At 39.9% G+C, this 27666-nt stretch overlaps 5 protein-coding genes and 1 non-coding gene across 10 annotated transcripts; all 6 read left to right on the plus strand.

The window, feature by feature from the left end:
• The first annotated feature begins 1317 nt into the window (after positions 1-1317).
• Positions 1318-9103, plus strand: LOC141836436 (putative protein S-acyltransferase 23). Of its 2 annotated transcripts, XM_074723925.1 has the most exons (13): positions 1318-1639; positions 1727-1867; positions 2563-2675; positions 3703-3782; positions 4947-5110; positions 5791-5929; positions 6023-6122; positions 6881-6935; positions 7482-7556; positions 7679-7777; positions 7912-7990; positions 8064-8212; positions 8489-9103. In XM_074723925.1, the coding sequence occupies exons 1-13, from the start codon at positions 1385-1387 to the stop codon at positions 8690-8692; spliced, it is 1653 nt and encodes a 550-aa protein (XP_074580026.1). In that variant the 5' UTR covers positions 1318-1384; the 3' UTR covers positions 8693-9103. The 2 variants fall into 2 exon arrangements, with proteins under 2 accessions (XP_074580026.1, XP_074580027.1); XM_074723926.1 differs by lacking the exons at positions 8064-8212; positions 8489-9103 and having other exon boundaries at positions 7679-7772; positions 7912-7972.
• A 1007-nt stretch (positions 9104-10110) lies between these two features.
• Positions 10111-11917, plus strand: LOC141835768 (tubulin beta-9 chain). The gene is made up of 3 exons (XM_074723141.1): positions 10111-10521; positions 10765-11034; positions 11118-11917. The coding sequence occupies exons 1-3, from the start codon at positions 10128-10130 to the stop codon at positions 11798-11800; spliced, it is 1347 nt and encodes a 448-aa protein (XP_074579242.1). The 5' UTR covers positions 10111-10127; the 3' UTR covers positions 11801-11917.
• A 115-nt stretch (positions 11918-12032) lies between these two features.
• LOC141836669 (pentatricopeptide repeat-containing protein At3g49710) lies at positions 12033-14680 on the plus strand. Its single transcript, XM_074724177.1, has 3 exons — positions 12033-14283; positions 14380-14447; positions 14618-14680. The coding sequence occupies exon 1, from the start codon at positions 12033-12035 to the stop codon at positions 14199-14201; it is 2169 nt and encodes a 722-aa protein (XP_074580278.1). The 3' UTR covers positions 14202-14283; positions 14380-14447; positions 14618-14680.
• A 1075-nt stretch (positions 14681-15755) lies between these two features.
• On the plus strand, positions 15756-20592 carry LOC141836267 (growth-regulating factor 7-like). Its single transcript, XM_074723710.1, has 6 exons — positions 15756-16030; positions 17015-17189; positions 17272-18009; positions 18118-18342; positions 18633-18969; positions 19588-20592. The coding sequence occupies exons 3-6, from the start codon at positions 17595-17597 to the stop codon at positions 20378-20380; spliced, it is 1770 nt and encodes a 589-aa protein (XP_074579811.1). The 5' UTR covers positions 15756-16030; positions 17015-17189; positions 17272-17594; the 3' UTR covers positions 20381-20592.
• Positions 20593-21088: 496 nt separating this feature from the next.
• Positions 21089-21160, plus strand: TRNAD-GUC (transfer RNA aspartic acid (anticodon GUC)). Its single transcript has one exon. It is a non-coding gene; the product is annotated as a tRNA-Asp (tRNA).
• Positions 21161-21356: 196 nt separating this feature from the next.
• LOC141836251 (uncharacterized) lies at positions 21357-24225 on the plus strand. 4 transcript variants are annotated; one of them, XM_074723688.1, is made up of 7 exons: positions 21357-21482; positions 21561-21657; positions 21746-21884; positions 21998-22080; positions 23432-23566; positions 23653-23757; positions 23904-24225. In XM_074723688.1, the coding sequence occupies exons 1-7, from the start codon at positions 21394-21396 to the stop codon at positions 24036-24038; spliced, it is 783 nt and encodes a 260-aa protein (XP_074579789.1). In that variant the 5' UTR covers positions 21357-21393; the 3' UTR covers positions 24039-24225. The 4 variants fall into 4 exon arrangements, with proteins under 4 accessions (XP_074579789.1, XP_074579791.1, XP_074579790.1 ...); XM_074723690.1 differs by having other exon boundaries at positions 23653-23725; XM_074723689.1 differs by having other exon boundaries at positions 21357-21453.
• Positions 24226-27666: the final 3441 nt, after the last annotated feature.

Below are 27666 nucleotides of genomic sequence, written 5' to 3' on the forward strand. Positions count from 1 at the left end.
TATATATTTTTAGTACCAGGTATTCAATTCTTAGAACCGAGAGCTGCCTTTATGAATCAAAGATTGGAATGATTAATTTTGTAATAATTGTTATAATTAGCAAGTGTTCAAATAGTTCGTTATTTCATTAAATAGTTTTTGTATGTACATTTTCCAACAATTTAGAAAATTTATATAAAAAACTACATTAAAATATCGCAATCTTAAAACTTGTTCACTTGAGAAAATTTTGATAATTCCCGTGGAAAACCATTTTAAGAGAATTTAGTTTTTTAAATAATTTAATATTTAATTCGGCTTTAATTTTTTTAAAAAAAATATTTTTCATGAACCAAGTTCTCTTTCATTCTTCTTGCCGATCATCGGAACGGACGTGACTTGTTTCCTCATCGGCCCTAATTTTCCCGGAAGCGGCGGCTGACCCAACTACTCCGCCACTGTCGCCGTCGATCGTCTCCTCCAGAAGCCAACCTTCGATTCGCTCTTCCTGGGCATTTTGCTAAATGTATTGTTTCTGATTAGGCTGGTGAATGTGATTCTCGAGCTGGTGAATGCAATGTTTTTTGCCCCTCAAGTTGCAGTACATCCTAAGCAAGAGGCGGTAGTCACGAAGCAGATTGCAGATCTTCAGCTTCTTCATCAGGAGGAGGTAGCCATGAAGCAAGCAAATCGACAGCATCTTCAGGAGGCATGGATTCAGTACGAGGCGGTAGCCACGAAGCAAGCAGATCGATCAATACGTTCTTCGACAGGAGGTGTGGCTTGAGCAGGAGGCGGCAGCAGATCGCGAAGCATCTTGCAATAACCGTGAAGGAAGTTGCAGATCATCTTCACCAGGAGGTCGTAGCAATGAATCAAGTAGCAGATCCAAAGCATCTTCGGAAGAAGGCGTCGCAGGATCAAGCACATCAGCAGGCGGCCGAAACGCAGCCGTGCTCCTTAGGTTGCCCTCGCTGTAGTTGCACAGCCAACAGCGACAGATGGATATCTCCAGAGAACGAGGAAATTGAAATCGAGACTCAGCCGTGCTGCCAAGTTCATCGTCAATAGGTCGGGAGGCGCCGGTGCTACCCAAACTATGGTTGTTGCTGCCAGAGGAGGAGGAGGAGGAGGAGGAGGAGGCGGCGGCGACCGCCGCGAGGTACAGAGGAAACCAACGGACGGGGAGCTGATTTCGATCCCTCGATGAAGCGGTTTCCTAACAGCCCGCATAAAATCGCTTCCTTGGGCCGGCCCAAGGAAACCGATCGCGAAATGGGGGGACTTCTTTACTTATGACCCTAATTCCCAACTGCTCCGTCACTGTGTCGCATTCACCCTCCGATTCGCTCTTCTTCTTGGGAGATCCCTCAACGTTGTTTGATCCTTCGTTCGCCGTCGTTACATGGCGGAGATCGATTTGATCGTCGACTCCAAATCCGAGCACAGCGGCCGTAATCCTCACGCTAGTTCGTCCTCTCCGAACACCGAGCTCGTCGTTGACGTCTGCACCGCGTGCGCCTACGGCGACCTCGAGAAGCTCCGGGGCTTCGTGGAGAGAGACGGGCAGTCCGTGTCTACCCCCGATGGGAATGGGTACTACGCCATCCAGTGGGCTGCCCTGAACAATTTTCCTAACGTAGCTTTGTATGTAATCGAGGTAATTGTTCTCGTGAACATGTTTTGTTGGTTCCCCCCTCGTTTCGGTATGGACTGAGAAATCCGGCTTGGCTTCTTTGATTTGAAGCATGGGGGAGACGTAAACGCCAGCGACCACAGGAAGCAAACTGCTCTGCATTGGGCCGCAGTAAATGGGTCTATTCCCGTGGCCGATGTATTGTTGCAGAATGGAGCCCGGGTTGAGGCGGTTGACATTAGTGGCTACCGGGTAAGATCTCCTGTAGACGCAGATGAGATATATTTTGTTCTTGTTCCTCTTGCTAAGTGAGTGCTATAGCATGGAATGATAGTGGGACTTCTATATTGCCCAATAATGTCCGAGGACTAGATGGTTTGGATCTAAAAACCACTGTTTGTGATTCTTTTCCTGATTTTCGATTTTTTTTTCTTTTTGCTCACGTATGGTTAGGACAAATTATGTTCACAAGGATTACAGGGATACGTCCTTATTCCATGGTCAAGGACACAACCATGAAAAATGCGATGTCCATGCTTATAGATATGATATATCTTTTGAAACGCATGACTATATCTAGTGTTTATACAAATACATCTATGTTTACACTTGTTTGTGTTGATCACTTGGTGCATGCTATCTTTGCACTTCCTTTAAGCGCATTTGATGGTTGCAAGCCATTCGACTACTGAGATTGGTTTCTGCATTCTACGTAGGTATCTCCAATTGTTGCTGCAACGTGTGCAGTTCTTTCACTGTCTTTTTGTACTATTAACAGGCTTTTTGGGACTAACTTTTTTTTTAACTGAATTGGATCAGCTGTTGAGTAACTGATATAGTTTCCTTGACATTTATTCTCTTGAGACTAAGTCACAGTATAACTAGCTATTCCCTTGTACTTTGGCATTATGCTGATCACACACTGTTTTGGCTACTTTTCCAATCAGGCAGTTCATGTTGCAGCACAGTATGGACAAACATCATTCTTGAATCGCATTATTGCCAAGTATGGTGCAGACCATGATGCTACAGATAATGATGGGAGAAGCCCACTTCATTGGTATGTGGTGTCTTGACCTAATTATATACTTGTTTTAATTGTAAAATTGATTGTTTGAACTGAAGGAAAATCTCATATGTAGATCAGTATGCTATAGTTGTGAATTTAGGCTTGTTGGTCCGATTAGGCTGTTTATACAAGGTTTGCATTTAAACGGGGCGATAAATCAAACTCATACCTTGTTTTCAGGTTTTGTTCAATCTGTTTTATTGTCTATTACGGACATCAAACTCATGTGTGAAATCCATCTTTGGCAGTTCCGTGCATGTTGCTTAAGCTAATCCAGTTCCCTATCTGATTGTTATGTTGTTTTCGTACTTTTTTTTCATTTTATTTTCACTTGTCTTGTGATTTTTAAAATTATATTATATTATTATTGTTGCTCATATGAAAACTTCGATTTCTTTAGCATTTCTTCATATCTTGCCATTATCGACAACCTACTGCTCTTCCTCATTTTGTCATTAGCTAGTTGGAATTTATGGGAATTAAAATCTAACTAGTTTCCTAATTTCCTGTTATACTATCAAGGCTATGCTTCTTTTGTGACTTAAGTCCCTTCATTTACTACATACATGGTTAATCAACATATTTCTAATGGTTTATAATTTGATTACCAGGTTATCTGGTTGTATGTTCAGTTATACAAGGTTACTTGCACTATATGGTGCTATTGTAATCCTTGAAGTACTTGCCACCCTAGTTTCCTGTGTTCTAACAAGGCTTCTAAGCCATCACCAAGGATATTTAAATATAGCAAAAAAGAAGATGTATTTAGGAAACAAGGCAGCATTAACTAGGACCTTAAATTTGTTGGTGGGCCAGGGTCACACAAGAAAGGAGGATTTATTGCATCTGTGTATTATCTTAAGTTCAGCAATGAAACTCTTGCAAACTACTGATGATATCAGAGCTTTATTTCACTCGCTTATTTATTTTCTTTCATTGAAGGACTGTTAATTTGTAGCAAATCAATATTGATGCATAATGATTTCTTATTATAGCTGTTAGTTATTATACTTCTCAGGGCTGCTTATAAGGGATACACAGATGTTATCAGGTTACTACTTTTCAGAAATGCATACCAAGGGAGGCAAGATGGAAATGGTACTTCTCGTGGCTTCTTTAGTTCTTTTTTAACACCATTGTTTTCTATATTCAAATTCCTAAGAGTAGAAGAGATGCAATGGTTAATATTTGATAATCCTTCTTTTGATTAATATATGCCTATATTTTGAAGAAATTAAAGATAGATATTTATTGCTAATTTGGTGCTTAGTAAACTACTTGCTGTTCAACCACTCCGCCAAAGTAGATTTTGCATTGCTTATTGTCTTTTTAAGTTGTTATATTATTAATTTTAGCATATTTCTTTTATTTTGTTGTAAAATATTTCCAATCATTTTTTATTTTATTATTTGTATTAGTAAATAATGCAGTCATTATTTACTGTTTCTTGTGATATTTATGATGCCAAATCATGCAACTCTCAATTTTTTCCCCTTGGGCCTAGTACAAATGGTTTTACATTAATAAATTTTGAAGTTGTGTAAGTTGAATCGGCCACAAGATGAGGTGGCCTTTCCAATAGTGTGACAAAAGTAACTCTAGTACTTGAAATTTAAAGAAGATCTAAGATGGAGTGGCATTAAGTGGTCCTATTTTAGATATGTCGTGAAGCTATATCTGGAATTGGCATGACTTTTTTTTGTTACAAGGTTTTAATTATTTTTAATAGTTCTTAGACTTTCAATTTTTTGATAGAGAAAGAAATAATTCCTTCTTCCATGTTTGTCTTGACTACCAAAAGGACTGGAGTTCATAGCGCTGTGAACAATTTGTTATTTTTCTTACAATAACCTTGTTAGTTTCCTTGTGCGCATATCTGCCAGAGAAGTAAAACCTTCTAATATTTTGGTATTTGCTCTTCTAATGCTTCAGTTGCAACATCAGGAAGTGTTTTTGTTCGCGTTTTCATGATTTTATTGGGTTAATTGCTTGTTTATGCAAATGTTCTGTCTTTCTGGACTTCTAGTATGTTTGACGAATTGTTTGGCTTCCACTTGCCTTACATAATACATATGCAACCTTTTCTTTTCTTTTCATGTGGCCTTTGAGAATTAACAGATTGGAATACTGTTACTCTTGGTTGATTTTAGTGCACATCATGTTGTCATTCTTAATTTGTAATTTTCTAATTAATATATGTCGGAATTACAATATCATCTAAATTTGTAATTAGAATGACCATTCATATGATTGCTACTGCAGGTTGCACACCTTTGCATTGGGCTGCATTGAGTGGCAATCTGGAGGGATGTACTGTGCTTGTGCATTCAGGCGATAAGAGAGAATTAGTGGTGAAGGATAGAAATGGCTTCACTCCTGCCAACCTTGCTGCCAACAGGGGTCATCGGCATGTTGCATACATTCTTGTATGTGGTTCTTCAGGGTCCAACGTTTTAATATATTTTTTCCAATTGAAAGATTAATATATTATGAGCCAACACTCTATTCAGAGTTGATTAATGAATAGAGTCTTCAGATGATTGGGGCTCTGTTGCTGGCATACACCAAAACTTCCACCCATACAATAAAATCTGCTTTGATCACAGTGGCATTTGCATTTTGAATGCACCTTGGTTGAAACTAGAAATATTTAACGATTCAAAGTTCTCCATAATAATTTGGTCTTAGTTCAGAATATTGAGTTAGCTTCAATATGATAATTTGGATTAATCTGAATTTAAATGAGAAGTAAAGTAACTTTACAGGTAAATAAGGCTGTTTTGTGTCCTGTACGTACTTTCTAAAACTATTTTGATTCCTCATTTGTATACATAACACATCTAATATTTACTGAAATTTGGAAGAGATATGTCAGCATTAAGATCCAATATTACAACCAACATTAATTACGTGTGGCTGAACATAGATGGCAACAAGTTAGTTATCTAATATGACATTTGAAAATATTGTGTATGAGAGATATTTATAAGTATTTGTTCTTATTTTTCATTATGTACTTTGCTAAATGTATTGTTTCTCTTCATTATACATTTTTATTTTGTGAATGCCATTAATACCGCTTATGCATGGTGCTCTGTTTTTATAGAGTAATGCAGGAAAAAGAAGAGGCAATTTTTGTAAAGGCAGGATGTTTGCTGGAACAACTGGAACAGTTGGATATGCTCCTATCCTTCTGTTTTTGATAATCATTTTAGTCATTCTTTTCATAAATTCCATTATGTTAGGTTGGTATGATTTTTGTCTAGAACTAGTTATTGGCAGTCAGTGGACTCATATTTGCGGAAGGAAAAAATTCCAACTGGATTCTTTGTTTCTAGGACCTGGTTTTCCTGAGGCTACTACAGTTGTTTCGCTTTGGGGATGGATTGGTGTATCTTCGGCACTTATTTCTCTAATAATGTTTTATAGATGCAGCAGGTGACTATTCCTTTAGCACAGTGCCTCTCTTCTCTTCATACCTGCTGAACAAATTTGAATGTTCTTATTTCTAGTACGACGTATGAATTTACAGCCACATATATTCATGAATGCAAAAAAGGAAAAGTATCCTCTCTTAACTAACTGGAAAGAAAAGGAGGCAATAAAAAAGGAAATAAATATATGGTTATATAACAATCTAAAAATATCATCATTCTATCAATTAGTGAGAGTAAAGATATCCCAATATTCAAGCTGGTGAATGCATGTTTTTTCCCTCAATTTGCAGTGCATCTGCAATTTGTTCTTCTGATCGAACACATGATATGTTTAAATTCAGTTTTTTCATGTATTAGCAAATGGATAATAGATATATTTTATTTCAGTTTTTGGCTTCTCTTATGCACTTGCATACAACTAAAACATTTATTGTTCTGGTTTATTCACATGTGTCTGTCCAGCAGCTATCACATCTGACCAGCAGCTATCATACTGAAAACATATTGTTTGCCCATTCTTTAAAATAACAAGCCTTCCTGTGGATTGATTTTACTGCTATTATATCAGTGTTAATCAGTTGCTTCAGAACCCATGCCATATCCAGTGGAGCCTCAAAATGCTATTTTGTTATCATATTTTGACAGTGCGAAAATCCTTCCTCGTTTATTTACTTTCCAAATAGTATTTTGATGAAATGATGCAACACTTTATTGTCTTATTTGCATCTTCAATGAATTGATTTAGTTGATTTCATGCAGCAAGGATCCAGGTTATATCAAACCTAACTCAGGAAAATCTGAAACTCATGAAAGTGTAAGCGACAATATCCCATGCCTTTGATACAAATTCAAATGGCTAGTTGTTTTGTTGAAATTTTTGTAAAGGTTCTGGAGCAAAACATCAGTTAATAAAAGAATAATTAAAGCCTGTGAGAAATGTCTCTTTTTTATTTGTCAATCTTAAATTTGAAAAAAAAATGAACTAAATGCATAACCAATAATCCTTAACATTTGATGGTGCAAAAGTATCAGCTACCAAAGTTATGTGTACAGGCTTTCTTATAGATAGTTACTTCACTATATTGTCATTCATAAATTTTTTTCTCTGCCATAGTCAGTGCTGCTTGTTGTTTTACTGATTCCTTGGCCAGAAGGTTGCAATTAAAAGAATATCAATGAAACTTTAAATGGACATGAATTGTTAGTATTAGTAGAGGATGTTGTGGTATTGTTGATTTTTTATTACAGAATTCACATTTGAGGTATATTGTTGACCTAGTTGAGCCCACCCACTATGCATTTGCACCTTTTTTTTTGCTTATCTTGCAACTTTTTTTTTAACAATTGAATAATTTGGTAGGATCCTCTCTTGGACATTGACTTCAACAACTCTACTTGGACAGGAAGTTGGTCTCAACTCTGCCCTACATGTAAGGTAGTTACTCTAATTCTGTGCATTACTTTGCCCAAATGCAGCATCTATTGGGTGTTTTGATCTCTATTCCTTCTTTTGTTGGACCTATTTTTGACTTCAAGAGAACTCTCATCTCTTATCAGATAATCCGACCTGTTCGGTCGAAGCACTGTCCTCAATGTAAGCACTGTGTGGAGCAATTCGATCATCACTGTCCTTGGATATCCAATTGTGTTGGTAAGGTTAGTAGTAGAATAAACCAAACTATACACAAAAATATATCAATAGATTTTGGCAGAGTTCTTAATCTGTGGATTTGAGATGAAAGACCTTTTTTGCTTGGCTTCATCACTGGCCTTTTTATTTGTTTTTTCAGAATAACAGATGGGACTTTTTTGTTTTTGTTTTTATGGGAGTATTGACATCGTCCATCGGTGCTCTTGTTGCTATTCACAGTAAGTGTTTTATAAGCATATCCTTTAAGTTGGCATGACTAAACAAAGTTTTAACCTGAATGTACTATAATAGGGTTGCGGACATGGTCGCCGCCGATTCCCTCATCTGAGACATGGATGCATCTTTTGATGCTTGAACATCCTGGTGCCGTTTCATTCATGGTGATGGATGCTCTTTTGCTATCTGGAACTCTGACTTTGATGGTGACACAGGCATACCAGGTGACAACTGTTTGCATTTGTTTCCGGCACAAGTTTGGATCCATATGTGATGGGGAGAAATTGCATTTATAAATAAAGGAACCAAATTTAGAAAATTAAAGTATAATGGAGAACTTGAATATGTTATGGAAAGTAATCATTGGGGAGAATTTATCTGAAAAATTGGGTCTAAATCTTTATTATATAAAGTTTTGCTAAACGGACGGCCATGTGTGTCTCTGCAATTGCAAATCTATTGATCTTCACATGACTAGCTCTGATCCAATCTCTCTGCAGGTAGCTCGAAATATCACAACCAATGAGTTAGCAAATTCTGCTCGCTATTCTTATCTTCGGGGAGCGGATGGCCATTTCCGCAATCCTTATAATCACGGATGCCGTAAGAACTGCTCAGATTTCCTTATTCGTGGGTACATTGATGATGAAATAGCTTGGCCATCTCTCCAACAAGCTGTACCACATAAGCATGCAAAAATATGAGATCCAATGATTGCACCGTCACATCTTCTTTCCCTTCATTCCCTTCTTCCATCAACTCCCTATCTTCCAAACTTGATACTTGAAAGACTGGGATGAATGTATATAAGCTGCTGCTGCTCTGGTGGATGTTTCAGGGACTACTTCCACACCAGGTTCTACGATAAGAGGGGGACATGAACTCTGGAGCAGCTCCAGTATTTATAGCTAACTGGTATTTTTATGATGTAATAATTAATATTGGTTGGTTGTAAATCAAGAAAATATAAGATCACAAGAAGTCACGTTGAAAATTCCGTATGGCAAAAGTGATCAGTTGTCTGGTGTGATAGAAGACTGATTCGGAATAGTAACAAGTGGTGAATAATAAACAATCTAAAGATGCAATTAAAATGCGTATGTTTTCATGCATTTCAGGCGTTGTGTGTTTAATACCTGTAAGAAAAAGATTATATCTCGTTCTCAAAGTCGAGAATGTCTTTTATGTTTCATGTGCTGTGTGTTTCATACCTGTAAGAATCCTTCCTAAGGAACTCCAGTTCACTCGACTACTTGCAGAATTGAGCAGATCCCTTCCTTCCTCGACGATGCAGGATCTGCATAATGCCTACAAGCAAAACGAGGTAAAAATGCAAATTTTTATCGCAATGAATTTTATTATTTGATGAAGTTATTTTGATTGGTTCTTGGATTACTGCAGGAAAGAAACATCTCAGCGATGAGAAGGATCAGAGGACATCATTGAATGGCGCAGAAAGAAAATTTTGCAGTTCCTTTTTTTTTCAGCATTGATGACAGACAATAAGGAACATGCTGCTAATCACCAGAGCTCTTGGCTCTCTTTCTTTTTGCCCTTCCTCACATGATTGAAAACATTGGCTATTGATGTTTTATTTCTCTCAAAGAAAACACAGCCTGAAAGATCTATCATGGCCATCGAGTAGCCCCCTCCATTTATGATCCAGTTGCACTCTTCGTGAAGAGGAAGGCAAGAAACCAGGTTGTGTTCATTATGGCCATTGAGGACCATCCATATCAACAACTATTTTGATCTATTTTGTGTTGAATTATTTCTTTTTGATGTTTTCATTTTTTGGTACAAATTCACAAATAGAAGATTGTACACGGGATCGGCACCTGCCATTACCATTACAAACGCCCGGAAATAAAAAGTTTAAAACGGTAAAAATGACCGTTAAACATCATGTTTAATCACTACCTCAACGCCATTTCAAATTTCAAAATTCCCGCCTAAACCAAACGATCGCCGTTACCCGTACGCCGTTAATAAGAAGGTGTCAACGTTCACCTCTCGCTCCGCTCCAAACGTCCGTCTAGACTCCACCGCGTTCCCGGTTATAAAATCCCCTTCTCGTCCCGTTCCCTGTCACGTTTCTCCTTCCTCGCCCTCTCCGCCGGAAACCCTAGCGAGATCAAGATGCGCGAGATCCTCCACATCCAGGGCGGCCAGTGCGGCAATCAGATCGGGGCCAAGTTCTGGGAGGTGGTGTGCGCGGAGCACGGCATCGACCCCACTGGTCGCTACGCCGGCGACAATGAGCTCCAGCTCGAGAGGGTGAACGTGTACTACAACCAGGCTAGCTGCGGCCGCTTCGTCCCCCGGGCGGTGCTCATGGACCTCGAGCCCGGCACCATGGACAGCGTCCGATCCGGCCCCTACGGGCAGATCTTCCGCCCCGACAACTTCGTCTTCGGCCAGTCCGGGGCCGGAAACAACTGGGCCAAGGGGCATTACACTGAGGGCGCCGAACTCATTGATTCGGTGCTCGATGTCGTCAGGAAGGAAGCTGAGAACTGCGATTGCTTGCAGGGTGAGATTTCCTTTCCTCCTGTTGCATACCCTGAACGATTTGTTTTGATAAATCTAAGAAATTAAACGATTTATATTATTCATTATTCAGCGGTGGTGAATCTTAGCTTTTGTCTTTTGTTTTCATTTCTTACGATTCGTTTTTGCCAATGTAGTCGTTGCTACTAGCAGATTTGAGTTTTTTTTTTTTAATCGTAGCTTCTAATTTCCAACTTCGATGATTGATTGATTGAACATGGAGCAGGTTTCCAGGTTTGTCATTCACTAGGAGGTGGGACTGGTTCTGGCATGGGGACGCTCCTCATCTCCAAAATAAGAGAAGAGTATCCAGATCGTATGATGCTAACGTTCTCCGTCTTCCCTTCACCTAAGGTATCTGACACAGTGGTTGAGCCCTATAACGCGACTCTTTCGGTCCACCAGCTCGTGGAGAATGCCGATGAGTGCATGGTGTTAGACAATGAAGCTCTGTATGACATTTGCTTCAGAACTCTTAAGCTCACCACTCCCAGTTGTAAGTATCCCTTCCCCTGTCCACCCTCATACTGTTTTTCTTTGGGCCTGTCAATAGGTAATCAGCATTTATGCAAATTACAGTCGGCGATCTGAACCATCTGATTTCGGCTACCATGAGTGGTGTCACTTGCTGTCTCCGATTCCCCGGACAGCTCAACTCTGACCTCCGAAAGCTCGCCGTCAATCTCATTCCTTTTCCTCGCCTTCACTTCTTCATGGTCGGCTTCGCTCCTCTCACCTCCCGCGGGTCGCAACAATACCGTGCTCTCACTGTCCCCGAGCTCACCCAACAAATGTGGGACGCCAAGAACATGATGTGTGCTGCCGATCCCCGTCACGGCCGCTACCTCACTGCATCAGCCATGTTCCGTGGCAAAATGAGCACCAAGGAGGTGGATGAGCAGATGCTGAACGTGCAGAACAAGAACTCCTCTTACTTCGTCGAATGGATTCCGAACAACGTGAAATCCACAGTCTGCGATATCCCTCCGACTGGATTGAAGATGGCGTCTACGTTCATTGGCAACTCGACTTCCATCCAAGAGATGTTCCGGCGAGTCAGCGAGCAGTTTACGGCCATGTTCCGAAGGAAGGCTTTCTTGCATTGGTACACTGGCGAAGGGATGGACGAAATGGAGTTCACTGAGGCGGAAAGCAACATGAATGATCTGGTCTCGGAGTACCAGCAATACCAGGATGCAACTGCAGATGATGTTGAATACGAAGACGAGGAAGAAGAGGAAGGCGAGTATCAAGAGGACTGATATCAAATTCTCTTCCAATGGTTTGTCGTCAATTTGTATGAATTTTGCATTCATACAGTTACCGATCTCTCTGTTCTGCTTTGGTATGTTCCTTCTAAATATATAACCGTTCTTAAGTTTCCCACGATGAATCTTTTTTTTAAAAAAAAAATTGGTTTTTTAAAAGGGGAGGTGAAATTGTTAGTCAAAAATTAAAGGAACCAAATCGGTCGACCAGAAGCGTGCGCTTGGAATGAACCGCCTCCCGGTTCACTTCTCCCAACTCCGTGCCGCCGCCGAACTCCGCTTCCGCGACCTCCTGAAGCTCTGCATCGCCCGCGGCGACCTCGCCGCCGGCCGCGCTCTCCACGGCCTCTTCCTCAAGTCCCATGTGCCTCCCTCCACCTACCTCGCCAACCACTTCATCCTCCTCTATTCCCACTGCGGCCAACTCCCCCTCGCCCACCAGTCGTTCGACGAAATCCCCCAACCGAACGTCTTCTCCCACAACGCCCTGCTCGCCGCCTACGCCCGCCTCTGCCACCCCGACGCTGTCCGCCGCCTCTTCCTCCGCATCCCCTCCCCCGACCTCGTCTCCTACAACACTCTCCTCTCCGCCTTCGCCGCCGCCAACGGCTCCTACGCCGGCGATGCCATCCGCCTCTTTTCTCGCATGCGCTACCTCGGCTCCGACGCCGACGGCTTCACCCTCTCCTCTGTCATCTCATCCGTCGTCGACGCCGTCGAGCAGTTCCACTCCCTCGCCATCGCCTCGGGTCTCGACTCCTATGTCTCCGTCAACAACGCCCTCATCAGCAGCTACAGTAAAGGCGGTTTCTTGGTCGAAGCCGAGCGGGTTTTCGACGAAATTGTCTGCGAAAGGGATGCGGTTTCTTGGAATTGCATGATCGTTGCGTTCGGGCAGCACCGGCGGGGACTAAAAGCCCTCAACTTGTTTCAGGCAATGGTGAGGAAAGGCTTCGAGGTCGACATGTTCACGCTCGCCAGCGTGCTCACAGCATTCACGGCCGTGAAGGATTCCGCCGGCGGTGCACAGTTCCATGCGCAGATGACCAAGACTGGTTTTGCAAGAAACTCTCACGTGGGCAGCGGCTTGATCGACCTGTACTCGAAGGTCGGCTGGATAGTCGATGCCAGGAAGGTCTTCGAGGAGGTTGATAATCCTGATTTGGTTGTCTGGAACACGATGATCTCAGGGTACTCGCTCAATGATGAATTCTCAGAGGAAGGCCTTGAATGCTTCCGCGGTATGCAGCGGGCTGGTTTCAAGCCGGATGATTGCAGCTTTGTGTGCGCCATCAGTGCATGCTCGAATCTGTCATCCCCGTCGCAGGGGAAGCAAATGCATGGACTAGCCATTAAGACTGAATTGCCAAGCAACCAAATCTCTGTTGGCAATGCACTGGTTTCCATGTACGCGAAGTGTGGAAATCTCAAGGATGCAAGTATGCTTTTCGAGAGGATGCACCAACGCAACACGGTCTCATTCAATACTATGATCGCGGCTTATGCTCAGCATGGACTTGGTTTGGAAGCATTGGAGCTGTTCAAAGTGATGCTTGATTCAGATAATGAGCCCACAAGCATCACATTCATCTCGGTGTTGTCTGCGTGTGCTCACACTGGGAGGGTTGATGAAGGATGGGAATATTTTGATTCTATGAGGCAAAAGTATGATATTGAACCCGGAGAAGAACATTATTCATGCATGATTGACCTCCTGGCTCGCACCGGGAAGTTTGAGGATGCCAAGAAGCTAATTGAATCGATGCCGTTTGATCCAGGCTTGATAGGATGGGCTACTTTGCTCAGTGCTTGCAGGACCCATGGAAACTTGGAGGTTGGAGCAATGGCAGCAGAGAAGCTTCTCCGGCTGGATTCTTCTAATGCAGCTGCTTATGTGATGCTCTCAAATATTTATGCCAGCACGGGTAGATGGGATGAGTTTGCGAAAGTACGAAAGATGATGAGAGGTAGAGGGGTGAGGAAGAAACCTGGATGCAGTTGGATTGAACTGGGGAAGCAAATCCATGTGTTTGTTGCCGATGACGTATCACATCCAAGGATTAGAGAAATTTACTTGTTCTTGGAGGAGATTTTGAAAAAAATGGAACAGGCTGGGTATGTCCCAGATATGGCACTGGTGCCTAGAAGGGACAACATTTCTGAAGGAGATACGAGGCTCGGATACCACAGTGAGAAACTCGCTGTTGCCTTTGGGTTGATCAGTACTGGAGAGGGTGTGCCTCTACTAGTGGTGAAGAATCTTAGGATATGTGGAGATTGCCATAACACGATCAAATTTGTTTCTGCAATGACTGGAAGGGAGATCACTGTGAGGGATGCACATAGGTTTCATTGTTTCAGTGCTGGAAGTTGCTCTTGTGGAGATTTCTGGTGACATAACCCTCAAGCAGACTAGTGTACTTTTCGCTTGGAACTCAATTATCGCAACACTCATCCAATCATCTAAAGAAACTGCGGTTAGTAGGTTCGGAACTTGTTTTTCTCTAGAATGCATGGCATTTGCACTTTCAGAGAAATTGAAATCCTTGAATCTTCTAAATTTTGCAACTAAGGGTCATCAGGTGTCGAATGGACAGCAGTTAATGTGCTTATTGCATACGGATACCAGCTAAGGGAAGAGGTGAATCTTGATCAAAGATCTCGACTTCATTTACTGGCTAGAAAGTTAAGCAAAGGAACGAATTATAATATTTACTCTCGATCCTACCAATATTTGTAAACTGGATTGTGGTTTGTTTTAGTTGCATTGGAATTGAATGAATAATTGTTATACTGATCTATTCATTTTAGGATTTAGGATTCATTTTCCATGAGCAAATCCTCATTGAGACCTGCTATTGGGTGCAAACAAAGGTAAGCATTACAATTCTTCCGGTTTGAGCATATATATGATGATTTGCAATTCACATGTTTCTTTTACCTCAAATTATGTGGTTTGACATATAGAAATTAGCTTTCTGCAATCGAAAATGGAAATTGTTGTATCAGATACCTGTTACCTGCTGAACAAATATTCATGTCAACATGTAAATACCAACTGATTGCAGGTTAACTGGAATTTCATGTATGGTATGCTTTTGGAGTTTTAGTCATGTACTGTTTTTCTTTTACACTTGTTCTTAGAACTTGATTAGTCAAACAATGTTTTGTGAGATTATATAGCGTTGGAAGGTGCAAAATAGGATTCTCTTGCAATTCACATTTCTACATTTTAGTGTTCAATTGTATCTACAGTTTTAAGTAGCCTTTACTTGTGGTATTTTAGGTGATTAATGTTCGAAAACACAAAATCTGTTGTGGTTTTAGGTGATCAACTATCCAAGAAACATTAGTCACACTCACAGCGATGTGCATGTAGCAAGGCTAGGAAAGAAAGCTAGGTGCTCAAGGAGAAGACTACCATAACACAACCGCAAGGGCCTATAACTAAAGGGAAAAAAAAAAGGATTAAGGAACAAGCTGAGCTCTTCCACTGTGTTCCAAGGACTGCTTGTGGCTTTTTCTTACCTTGCTTTTCTTAAGGTCGTCGAATACTGAGGAAGTCCTGGCTTAATCTGTGTTAACTACCAAGAGAACTGAGGAGGTTGCTCTTTGCACAGTTAGGTTTATATGAGGTGGATTGACAGGGGAGCGAGGACGACTGTCCATCTAGTCAATTTAGCACAGTAAGAGCCTCTACCTTAGATATAGTGAGCACAACCAAAGAGTTGACACCATATTTTAGTAAACAGACTTTGTTTGACATGAATAGAGACGGAGTTGTTCAGAAATGATATTAGGAAATGACCCAAAAGACAATGAATGTGCTTGATCTACATATAATGTAGTATCACGTGTGCGATAAACATTCATCAGATGCGAGTGTTCACAGAGATAGTGAGTACAAAGTAAGGCTACAATGGCATGCAGTATTTTGATGAGTTCTTTTCAGAGGTTGCAGAGATGAAGATTTCAGTAGTTAAACAACAAGAGCAGAAGGAATTCTGGCTTTTTTTTTTTAATATCAATGCTAATGTTGCCTAATTGCATACTTATCTTATTCCTTGAGACACTGGTTTCAGAGAAAGAGAACACCAGTAAAGCAATTCCAGTTAGTGTAAGGAGCAAGAATGAAAGTCTTTTAATTTTGGACAGCAATTGAATGACAGCAGCAACAACAGCCTTGTGAGGGAGGGAACGTTACTGAAATCAATCTGAAGAGAGGTGAGAATAAAAAACTTATCTGTCTTTTAATAATCAGCTATTTCTTAATCATTTAACAATGAAGAAGGTATATTAGCATGTGATTGAGGCATGCTCGACCTTGTTCGATTAACGAGGGAAGTCTCTGGGACAATTCATTTCAGTTGTTACATACACTAATAATAACAAAACTCATTGGGGTATGTGAGATTTAATTGGGTTCCTCCCAATCACACACGACTTCTCTTTTGTTGCATTCTAAGTGCCAACTTTATCATCTATGTTGTCGAAAGGAGAAACCTTTCAAGGGCAAAGGCAATGGTGAGGATGATGGAAGTAGAGCTTGGCTAAGCTATAGAGATATATATAGGACAGTAGTCAAAGAGACAACACTAATTGAATATATATAACATAGAGAGAGCTATGTTGTCTTCCATTTTATTCCTCTTGGCTCACCTTCTCATGCATGCATGCAAGTTTCTTTAATCATGAGCCACAAGCCAAGCACTACTACTACTGACCTATTCAATATATTAATATATACAGTGTTATTGTTCATGAGTTGCTGCTTTACAACCCCCGGAGCATAACTGAGTTGGTTACGATAGAGCAGAATTGCAGAAGAGGACAAGAGTTCGAATCTCGACGAAGCGGAGTAATACCCTCCTCCGTCGTGACCAACTGCAGTTTCTCAATTTACCTCCTCACAGATGGTCGTGGGGCCGACCGTATGGGGCCATTGGGGTGGCGGATTCCACCTTTTTGTAGAAGATTAGTTGCTTCCTTACAACTACAACAAGTAGTGTTATTTATATAAGTGTTCAAAAGGTATATATAGCCCATGGCTTCCACATGCATGGATTGGATCATTGGATGCAAAGGTTTGGCATCTACTTCTTTTCATTAAACTACATAAACATACATGGCCACGTGCTTCGGCAACCTAAGCTTTTTGTATTATAAAATTTATTTTATTAAAAAGGCTTGTGTGATTAATTTGACCAGGAACTGAGCTGCTGCAAGAAAAGCTCAGAGACATCATCAACTTGGTGTTTTAAACCAGCTCTGCCTTATGCCTTTGGCTTCTTATTCAAAGTTGCACTGCAATGGCTGCAAAAGAACTAATAATTTATGGTCAGATTCCTTGAGCATCACAAAGCTGCATGGAGATCTGTGTTCAGTTAAGCAATTTTTAACCTTGAGAATTAATTACTACCAGAAACAAAAAGTTGGACTTGAATTTCTTTTTCTTCTTTGAGCAGCTGCTGCTGAGCTGAGTCTAGCTTCTTGGAAAGCTTGTTGTGCAGGCAAAAGGCAAATTGCTGCGCCATTTTATTGTCAACTGCTTGGTGGCAATGTCACTGAGCGAGAGGAACAATGTTCTTGGCCACTTCCATCAATGGAGGTCATTGCTCACACTGATCATCAGCTTCTAAACCAGATTGATGGTTGAGGAAGGTGTGCATGCATCCAAAATATTGTTATCAGACCACCAAATCTTTTGTCTGCATGCGAAATCCAATAATTTACTGTGGCCACCACCGCCCCTCCTTGAAAAGAAAACCAGCCTGGTTTTCTGAGCTCCATGCTTTTCCTTTCTTGCTCCATAAGAAGGAATGCTCCCCTTCCCTTCCTCGCCCTTGCATCTCATGAGCCTTTCATGGAGTTCGGAGGTGCGCTGAGCATGGTGGATGGGTTAGCAGTAGCTGGCGGTACTGGTTCTTCAGAAGGTGGCAGCCTTCTGTCTCGTTCTCTGACTACCTCCAGTGGTACCACTGAGCCCTGCTGCAAGCCAAAGGGGCTCCTTGGTTGTGCCTTTCAGAGGGCATCTGAGGCAATGGTACCTCCCTTCGACTCTCTCTTCCCTGATGGGGAGCAAATGCTGAGCTTTTCAGCAACTTCCAAGCAAGATAGCTTTGTGCTCAGCTGTGATGGGGCACTGCCTTCTTACTACCCTTCCCCTCCATCACCTTCCCCAAAACCCTATCTTTGGAATCCGGGTAACTTGGACCATCACCTCTTAGTCAGATCTCCTCTTCTTCCTTCTTCTCATATTCCACTGTTGCTGTTCTTCACTATCTGATTTGCCTCTTCTTCTTCTGTTACAGGGTTGTATTCTGGGTGTCATGATGTGAGTAGCAATGGTGTTTTGGCAGAGGGGAAAGGGCCATTTACTCCATCTCAGTGGCTGGAGCTAGAGAACCAGGCCTTGGTTTACAGATACATTGCTGCAAAGGTACCAATACCACACAATCTTCTCAACCCTATCAAGAGAAGCCTTGGCATTTCAGGGCTCCCTCACTTCTCAGTTGGATCCTTTGGCTCAAGTGCATGTAAGGCTTTAACTCTGTAGATATCATTAGAAAGATCCATTCTTTGTTTAGCTTTGTTCGAAAATTCGCCTTAAAACTGCAATGAAACACTATTTTGGAGTCTCATTCATTGGCTGTTCTCTCTGTTCAACTTGAGTGAATCGAAGAACTCATGTTCTTCATGTCTATATCGATTAATCAAAAGAAACAACTAATGAAGCTTTAGTTTCCCATTTGATATGTCTCGGTAGCTTAGGCTATAACAGTGGTAAAGTAGATGATCAATGTAACTTATTCATGTGTTTTGGTAGTTGGTTGGGGATCATTCTACCTGGGGTATTCTGGAAATAATGATCCGGAGCCCGGTAGATGCCGTCGAACTGATGGGAAGAAATGGCGGTGCTCGAGGGATGCAGTTGCTGATCAAAAGTACTGTGAGCGTCATATAAACCGGGGCCGCCATCGTTCAAGAAAGCATGTGGAAGGCCAATCTAGCCGCGCCGCGAAAGCGATGCCTGTTGTGCCCCTTTCACGGTCAGCCTCCTCAACAGTTTCTGGTGGTGAATCAACCAGTGGCCTCGGGGTTCCGCAATCACAGACTACTATCAACTTGGCCACAAGTGAACCTTCCCCTGCACCATTCAACACGTATAACTTCTGATAACCATCGTTTATTCTTGTTTCAATCGGTTGCATTTTTTTGGTTCCTGGCCATAAACATAAACATAATCATCTTATCTGATTTTTGCTTCAGTTTCTATTGTCTTAGAGCATTCATACTGTTGTTTTGCAACTTGTGACTTGCTGAAGATACATATCTTGTTCTTCCTAACAGTTTACCTATCACAAGTCGGGTTAGTAGGACGAAAATAAAAACCGTCACAAGTAACCTAGCGATGTCACGAGTTTTCACTTGCATGCTTTGAGCTTTCTAGTTGTAGGATATCAGTTCTTCCATTTTTAATAGGTCGTCTACAACTACTATGGATAATTAGCTATATGTATATAGTATTTGATCAAAGTGTGGCTAGACTTAGTTGTGTGCATTACACTTTTGAATGTGATCTTGAGATTTCTCTAGTGACAAACTAAATTCCTTTTCCTTGTGATAGATACTAGAGAATCTGAATTACCGATCTCTATTACATATTTTTCCTTTTGATGGATTGTTTTCTGGTTTCTCACCATTGTAGATCCATAATATTGTGTTTGTACTTTTATAAATTGTGCCCTCCTTTTACTTGATTTGTGATCGACTGCGTGCAGGAAGCCACTGAGCAAAGAAGACGCGAAAGATGATGGACATGAAGCCGCGAATCTCTCTATATCAGCTTCTATGAGCTCGAAAGCCATGACATCGATGCCCATCTCAAGAAAACAAAGTGGAGAGTTTCAACTTGTTTCCACTGGTTCTCATTTCAATCCAGAAAGTAGTTCTTTATCGGACATCAACCTTTTACCCTCCTCATTGAAGCTTGATGTTCTACGGCCGCAATCCAATCCTCTTCATCATTTTATTGACGACTGGCCCCAAACCCGACCCCATCATTCAACTGTTACCTGGCCTGAGATTGAAGACATGCAATCTGAAAGAACTCAACTTTCCATGTCGATATCAATGGCTTCCTCTGAATTCTCATCCTCTACTAACCATGACACTGATACACTCTCACCCCTTAAACTGTCGCGTGAATATGATCTTGCTCGGTTGGATTCACAGTCGTGCAGGATAAGCGAAGGCAACCAAAGGCAAGCGAGTTGGATTCCAATCTCCTGGGGGGCTTCCATGGGGGGACCTCTCGGCGAGGCCCTTAAAAACACTAACAACTCAACCAAGGATCAAAGCAAGACCTGTTCATCATCATCATCACTGAACATCTTGACTGGCTGCTGGGACTCTAGTCCACAGTTGGAATCCTCTTCGACCGGCATCCTGCAGAAAACTTCATTTGGATCGCTGACCAGCAGCACAGGGAGTAGCCGGAGGATCGAGAACAAGAAGACCAACGAGAGCACCGGAAGTTTGTGCAACAATCTCCTCGGCCCAACCATCCCTTAGCACATGCAACTGTTAACATCAATTCATCATCGAGGCTGATGATAATGCTCGAAAATTCCTATATGGTTGCATGTCTATATGTTTTGCTTTCCCTTCTGTATTCAGTTTTTTCTATTGCGATCTTTCTGGGTGGCTCCAAAATTTGCTTTTTACAAAGCTGGAGAGTACCTTGTATTTGATTTGAATCAAATCTATATTGTGTAAGCCTTCAATTCGATAAGTGTTGCTGTGTGAGACCACAAACAACTTCAAATTATTGCTGAAGTAGAATGATGTTCACGCAACAGTGAAGAATCTATCTAAACATGAACATGTTCATGGAAACGCGAAATTCTCAAGCCGCAACTTGGAGCATTGTCATGCAAAATAAAAGGTCAAGTTTTACCTGATTAATAACCGAAACTCTGAGAGACGAGGAAGAGCTGACGGACGGAACTTGTTTTGGGGAAAATGGTTGCTACAGGAGAGAACTGACAAGATCTTTGTTTAATCTGCTGAAAAGGATGTTTTTATAGTTCACGACTAAATTAATCAGCAAGAAGCAGAGGAACCATGCATCTAAATCCTGTCGCCGGCGGCGGAGGCGAAGGTGCTCGTTGAATCGCTGCCTTGAAGACCTGCAACTAGCGACTAGGTCGCGACGAGGTTGGAAAATTGAGAGCTATGGTAAATAATAACTAAAATATTGTCCTTCAATGTACCACCGATGTCGTTGTAGTATAGTGGTGAGTATTCCCGCCTGTCACGCGGGTGACCCGGGTTCGATCCCCGGCAACGGCGTTTTCAATTTTTTTCCCCTTTTTTCTGTATTTTTTTTCTTCCATTTGCTCTTTTCGAAATTGCACCAGTTAAACTACCTTCGTTCGAGCCATTGAACCAACTAGACATGGCCCAGTAGGCCCAATAATTCATGTTGGGCTTTAAATTGGGCTCGTTTCCTCTTCAAAGCCAACTCGTGGGCTTCAATCTACGGAGCAGAAGCTCGACTCCCTGCTTAGGGCTCACCGCAACCGATGAGCGATTCCGGCGATCATGGTCGCCGCAGTAGCCCCGTGGACGTCGCCCCGCTCACCGCTGCCTCCTATCTCGATCCCCACTATTGGTCTGACCGTTCGCCACTCTTCTCCCCCTCTTTTCCTTCGCTTCGCTTCCTCCCTCAATCGCTGTTCTGACTTCATAGGGACGAGAGGTTCGCCGCCGAGGAACACTATGAATGGTTCAAAGACTACTCCCACTTCCAACACCTCCTCCGCCCCTTCCTCAATCCATCCCACTCGGTAACTTAACCGTGCTCGTTTTCTCACTGACGCGTCCGGCATGCGTGCATAGTTATAGCATTCAATTTGGATTCTTTGGTATTGCTAGGTATTGGAGATCGGTTGCGGCAACTCGCGGCTCTGCGAGGAGCTTCGCAAGGATGGCGTGGCCGACATGACCTGCGTCGACATCTCTCCTGTCGCGGTTGAAAGGATGCGGAGCCGCTTTCGAGACAAGGGACTTGAAGGTGATGAGTCTGAGTAGGATTTCCGCTGCTCTTGCGTTGCTTGTGGAAATGTCAACTTCGACGGTCTGACATGAAGGTTTCTTTTTTTTTTTCCTTTTGGCTTGCACCGGCAGGCATCAAGGTGGTTCAGGCCGACATGCTAGACCTACCTTTTGGCAGTGAGTCCTTCGATATCGTGATCGAGAAAGGCACCATGGTAAAGGCTGGAATGCTCTTTGGACGTATAATTCCCTTTTGCAATCTGTATCATAAATGCATTTTCCTTTTTCTTCCATCCTGCTTGATTGGTGATATTGATGTCTCATTATATCAACTTGCTTACTGCCAATGAAATCTACTGAAGAATTATTTCTATCAGTTTATGCTTGTTCTTTAGTGGCTGTAATATTAGTTAGATTTCCTAGCATTATGCAGTGAATTTTAGTCTACTTAGTTGTCAAATTTAATGCTAGTTTGAAGGAGAGCCAACCCTAGTATTCTTTTTTACTCTTCAAAAAAAAAAAAAAATCCAACACATGCATTCCTTTGCTTGGATAGCTCATTTTAAGGAGAGCAATGTACCACTTAATATCCACTGGATATCTTTTTCTAGGGTAGCTATTACTAACATATAAGTCTTGATTAGGTTCTTTGCTAACAACATAAGGGGCAAGTGGTCACCAATCAATCATATTTGTATCCCAGCAAAAGATCTTGGCTTTGCATGCTTTTTATCAATATTTTGAAAAATGTCTCTGGTTAAGTCGAGTTGTTCCACCTTTGAATTCAGCAAGTGTAATCTACTCCAATCCACCCAGCTACAAGGGAGGGGGAATGTTAAAATGTGTAAGTCTAGATCTGGTCTTTTCCACACTTTAATCTTTCCCGATAAGTAGTTTTAACATCAAACTAAATGTTATTACTCATCCCATATCAATTTCCTTATGCTCATTTTTCTGTCTATCCTCTCATTCTTCTCTTAATTTACTTTATGGAAATATTGTAGTAGTATTTATACTCAAATACTTTCATAAATGTTGCATAGAATAATCAGTGTTTACGATCTCATGCATGTTTATACTGGACAAGATATGGGTGACTTATGGAAAGAATGTGCAAAAGATACCCATGTAATTGCATCCATAGAAAAAATTCAAAAGTTACTGATGTACTTACCTGGTTTTTTAATGTCTCCAAGAACTTAGATTTAGTCTTGATATATGTGAACTATATATTTTTGATTTAAGGACTGATTTTTTTATTAAATATGAAATTGTACTATAGTATTCGAGAATTGGACTGGGTGGAAGGATTATCTGCTTTTAATTATCACAACAAAAATTATTTATTTTTCACTATGATGATTTAGACATACCGCGGATATTTTATCTTCATCATGGAAACCTTTTAAATCTTATTCCTTGGTTCATAATTCAAGCTTTTGTTTTTATCACTGCTAGGAATGTTCATGAGTTTGTATCATTAATCTAATTAGTTAGTTTTTGTGAGCTGACATTAGTCCTTTAATATATTTTTTAATTCTGTGGCATTAAACATCCTTTTTAAAGGATGTATTGTTTGTGAACAGCGGTGATCCATGGAATCCCCATCCCGAAACACTAAATAAGGTGATGAAAATGCTTGAAGGCGTTCATAGTGTTCTAAACCCAGAAGGCATCTTTATTTCAATTTCTTTCGGACAGGTAGTCGGCTGAATACGATACATTCACTTAGTTTCCTACTACATCTCTCTATTTTACCATTTCTCACATGTTAGTTTAACTTGCAGCCACATTTCCGGCGGCCACTATTTGAAAGAGTCGACTTTACCTGGTCTGTAGAGTGGAAGACCTTTGGTGAAGGTTTCCATTATTTCTTCTACATCCTGAAGAAGGTTTTTTTTTTTTTCAGATGCTCCTTATTTGACGATCGTCTTAGAAGTTTTCATCATATATTATTTTTGTACCAAAAAGGCATTTATTCTTAGTGTTTATTGTGTGTAATCAAAATGAATTTCTCATATGCATTGACATTTTCCAGGGGAGGAGGATATTGAAAAGTGATGATTGCAAAAATGAAAGGTCGGGTGTTCCATCTATCAACTTATTACACGAAGAACTGGAGGACGAGGATTACATGTTCCGGACCACCTTATGCGATGAGCTTGAGAACTAAAGAAGCAAATTCTGATCACTTGTTTATTCTAAATGATTGCCAACTTGCATCCCTAAGCTGTGAAATGGATAATCGTCATAGGAAATATATAGATAAACTTATTGATTGAGGTTAATTGTGTGTCCTTGCGATGTCATAATTAGGCAAATTTATCACCTCTAAGATATTGCCGTATGCTTTTCCCCTCCATGATTTTGCAAGAACACTCATTCCTTTACTATACGATTTAAATAATATTTTTTATAAGGTAACACTCTCTATATAATTTGTCGACCCTTATCAGACTCTCAAAGAAATGAACAAGTTAGATTAATTAATTATTATATAATTATGACAAATAAATTAGATTAAATTAAATTTTATTATAAATTATATAATAATTTAATTACTTACTGTTTGATGGTAAATATGTAGGTATGATATGATAAATAATACTTAGAATTAGGTTAATGTACTGTTAAATAGTAATTAAAAGTATAATAATTTACTTATATCTCAATGGTTCCTGTGTGATAATAAGTAAAGCGAGGAGATGGAATTCTTAGATAATGAGGATTCAAAATTCACCCAGATATAATTACTGATGATATTGAATCGCTCATCATATTCTGATTTACTCTGACGATTGACAGCAAACTTTGGATGGACCAGCTGGATTAATATGTGCAGATCCAGCTGGATACCATTTATATTGAGCTCTGCTCAACTTCAATCATAGGAAAACTCCAAGGGCGAAAAGCATAAAGCTGAAAATATTGCAATGCAGATCCAAATAATTGCCAGGAAAGTAAGTTCACTTAACTTTTTTTTTTCCTGCAGATTAAAGGAAGTTGTCTGAACAAGTCTATGTATTATTATTATTAATAATAATATTATTATTTTTAACAAGTTTAATTAAGAACAACAAGTAGGTTTAATATATTCCTCTTTGATCTAATTTTTCTTTTTTCTAAGAACAACAAGTTTAATATTTTTTTTTCTAAGATCTCTATAACGATACGATATTATCCACTTTGGACTCATACCCTCCTAATTTTATTTTTGAACTTTACCCAAAAGGCCTCGTACCATCCAATAATCTTATCAGAGCGGATCCATGTGGTGGGGGCTCTTATTAATTCCGTTGAGACAGTTAAGGGGCGGGATCCGTTGGAAATCCGTAACAATAAGGGGTCCGTTGAGACCATTAAAGAAGGGCTCTCAGTCGTATTTTATTTCAGGAGTAGATTGTTGTGATACAATCAAAGTTTTACATTGAAAAAATATATGAAAAAGATCCTGGGATTATAAGATATAGAAAATATCTTGTTGGTATGAGACTTTTTGAATAAAGTTCAAAAATAAAATTATGAGGGCATAGGCCCAAGGTGGATAATATCGTATCTTTGTGGAGATATATATATGGATTTCATCGGATCTAACATCCCTAAACTGTGAAATGAATAATTATCATAGAAAATATATAGATAAACTTATTGATTGAGGTTGTGTGCCCTTAGGATGTCATAATTAGGCAAATTTATCAGCTCTAAGATATTGTTGTATGCTTTTCCCCTCCATGCTTTTGCAAGAACATCTATTCTGTTTTGTTGTAACTTGTTTTGGTTAATAGAATGCAATTTGAAATTATAATGCCTAATTGGTTATATATTGTGGTTTCCTATTGCTTGAACAGTTGTTGACTAGTTCAGTGATACATTAACCCCTGGAGTATTAATTAAAAAGAGAGAAGGTGTCCCGGTTACAATGTAGCAATTATAGTCGTTAATTTGGATTGGGTTTGCCGGGTTGGTCCTGCCCCGCCAAGCAATTTAAGTAAGTTGGGTTAAAATTTTATCAATTCATTTTAAGATGAGTTTAGATAGGTTGATCTGCCTAGACTTGCGACCCGCGTGGATTGGTCTGCGGCAGACTTGGACTAGCCTGCGGATTGAAAATGTTTATTTATTTATTTTAAAATTTAAAATTAAAATAAAAAACTCAATGAATTAGTAAACTTGATCCATCTAAATTAAAGTTTAATAATTTCAACTTAAATAATTTCTGTATTTCAAACTTAAAATTTTAATATTTTTAAAATTTTTTGATAGGTCCGTGGGTTGACCACCTAACCTACAATCTGTCTTGAGTTGGGTTGGATTGAAGATTTTTTAACCCGCCAAATTAGTAGGTCGGTTTGTCCCGCCCTGTTGTATGATGGGTTTTTAGTGGGTTAACTCACTCCGTCATAAATTAGCCTATTTGACAGCTTTAGTAGCAATAGAGTGCTTATGCAATCTTTCAAGCATCTTGGTTTGATTCTCAATTAAGATGTATTGTAGGACTACAACGACAATCGTTTATAGGATTAGGATTAGATAGTTTGTACTAGCAAGAGAGAAGAAGAATATGAAAAAGAAATTTCATTAGTGGATATAAATTATGAATTGAAAATTGATAAAATTATATTAAATGTCATTGAGTTATGTGCAAAAAAAATTTTAATTCGTCGAAGTCTAAGTATATCAATATTGAATTTTTGACGATTAAATAAAAAATTCAGAGTAATAAAGTCAATTAAGTATATTAACATCATAAATTCTTTATCGATGGATCCACTCATCAAAGACTTGTATTCAAGATATTTCATAAGCATGTGAACCATATGATATTCATTTTTTAGATAAAGTATCTATTTAGTGGAATCTGTATTTGATATTTTTTTTATTTGATATTTTATATTGGTGAACACATATATATTCTAGTTATTATATGCACTAAGGTTTACAAATACATGTACATTTTATTTTGATATTCTGAAATAAAATTATCATAAATTACTAATACAATAATTGAAATACAATATTTATAAATATGATATGACTTCATTGAAGTTGTAAGGATAAATCATTGTTTATTGGAGTAGTATTGCATAAAGTGTTTGTAAATACGATTTGAATTGGTTGAAGTAATAAAGAGAATCAATTAAGAATAGACATGCGCGATTCACATTTTATTTTATGCAACTTTTATACTACACACCTATATAATATATAAGATGTATATGATTTATGACATTAGTATTCTCATTATTTCAGATTTTATTACTATTATAGTATTTTTACTCATGAAATTAATGGACTAAATTATTTTAAAATAATATTTTTACTCATAAAATTTGATATTGTTGAGCTCAACTAATTAGGAATTCATTATGTGTTACATATAAAAAAAAAGATAAATCCCAGTTAACTTCATTGACTATCCCTGGGTGATCGACCCGGCCCTAGGGAAGTTTCCCACCGGCCACTAGGATAAATCGGGAAGTGCACGCAACGGTCAGCTCAGACGTCCAGCATCCTTTGATTGCGCTTCCCATTTGGAAGAAAAATTATGTGTTACATATAAAAAATGATAAATCCGAGTCAGTCGCATTGAATCAATCCCTGGAGGTGATCGGCCCGGCCCCACGGAAGTTTCCCACCGACCACTAGGGTAAATTGGGAAGCGCACGTAGTTGGGGATCGAACCGCGGGTGCCTGAGTGACAACTTAGATGTCCTACCGTGGTACCATGGCCCTGGGGACATGTGGTACATATAGAATCATATATATATATATAGTCCAAATGAAAAATGATTAATATTATT

Source organism: Curcuma longa, chromosome 10, assembly GCF_044706935.1.
Source record: "Curcuma longa cultivar G26 ecotype Majalengka, Jawa Barat chromosome 10, ITB_CL_G26_1.1, whole genome shotgun sequence".
NCBI lineage: Eukaryota > Viridiplantae > Streptophyta > Magnoliopsida > Zingiberales > Zingiberaceae > Curcuma > Curcuma longa.

Excerpts from the sequence above, each read along its gene's own strand:
- LOC141836267 (XM_074723710.1), top strand. The coding sequence starts at position 17,595 with ATGCTTTTCCTTTCTTGCTCCATAAGAAGGAATGCTCCCCTTCCCTTC. Across the intron at positions 18,010-18,117 it reads ACCCTATCTTTGGAATCCGG|GGTTGTATTCTGGGTGTCAT; the intron begins GTAACTTGGACC and ends CTTCTGTTACAG. Across the intron at positions 18,970-19,587 it reads TCCCCTGCACCATTCAACAC|GAAGCCACTGAGCAAAGAAG; the intron begins GTATAACTTCTG and ends GACTGCGTGCAG.
- LOC141836436 (XM_074723925.1), top strand. The coding sequence starts at position 1,385 with ATGGCGGAGATCGATTTGATCGTCGACTCCAAATCCGAGCACAGCGGC. Across the intron at positions 5,111-5,790 it reads GGCATGTTGCATACATTCTT|AGTAATGCAGGAAAAAGAAG; the intron begins GTATGTGGTTCT and ends CTGTTTTTATAG. Across the intron at positions 7,557-7,678 it reads AACTCTGCCCTACATGTAAG|ATAATCCGACCTGTTCGGTC; the intron begins GTAGTTACTCTA and ends ATCTCTTATCAG.
- LOC141836669 (XM_074724177.1), top strand. The coding sequence starts at position 12,033 with ATGAACCGCCTCCCGGTTCACTTCTCCCAACTCCGTGCCGCCGCCGAA.
- LOC141835768 (XM_074723141.1), top strand. The coding sequence starts at position 10,128 with ATGCGCGAGATCCTCCACATCCAGGGCGGCCAGTGCGGCAATCAGATC. Across the intron at positions 10,522-10,764 it reads GAACTGCGATTGCTTGCAGG|GTTTCCAGGTTTGTCATTCA; the intron begins GTGAGATTTCCT and ends AACATGGAGCAG. Across the intron at positions 11,035-11,117 it reads TAAGCTCACCACTCCCAGTT|TCGGCGATCTGAACCATCTG; the intron begins GTAAGTATCCCT and ends TGCAAATTACAG.
- LOC141836251 (XM_074723688.1), top strand. The coding sequence starts at position 21,394 with ATGAGCGATTCCGGCGATCATGGTCGCCGCAGTAGCCCCGTGGACGTC. Across the intron at positions 21,885-21,997 it reads TCGAGACAAGGGACTTGAAG|GCATCAAGGTGGTTCAGGCC; the intron begins GTGATGAGTCTG and ends TTGCACCGGCAG. Across the intron at positions 23,758-23,903 it reads TCTTCTACATCCTGAAGAAG|GGGAGGAGGATATTGAAAAG; the intron begins GTTTTTTTTTTT and ends GACATTTTCCAG.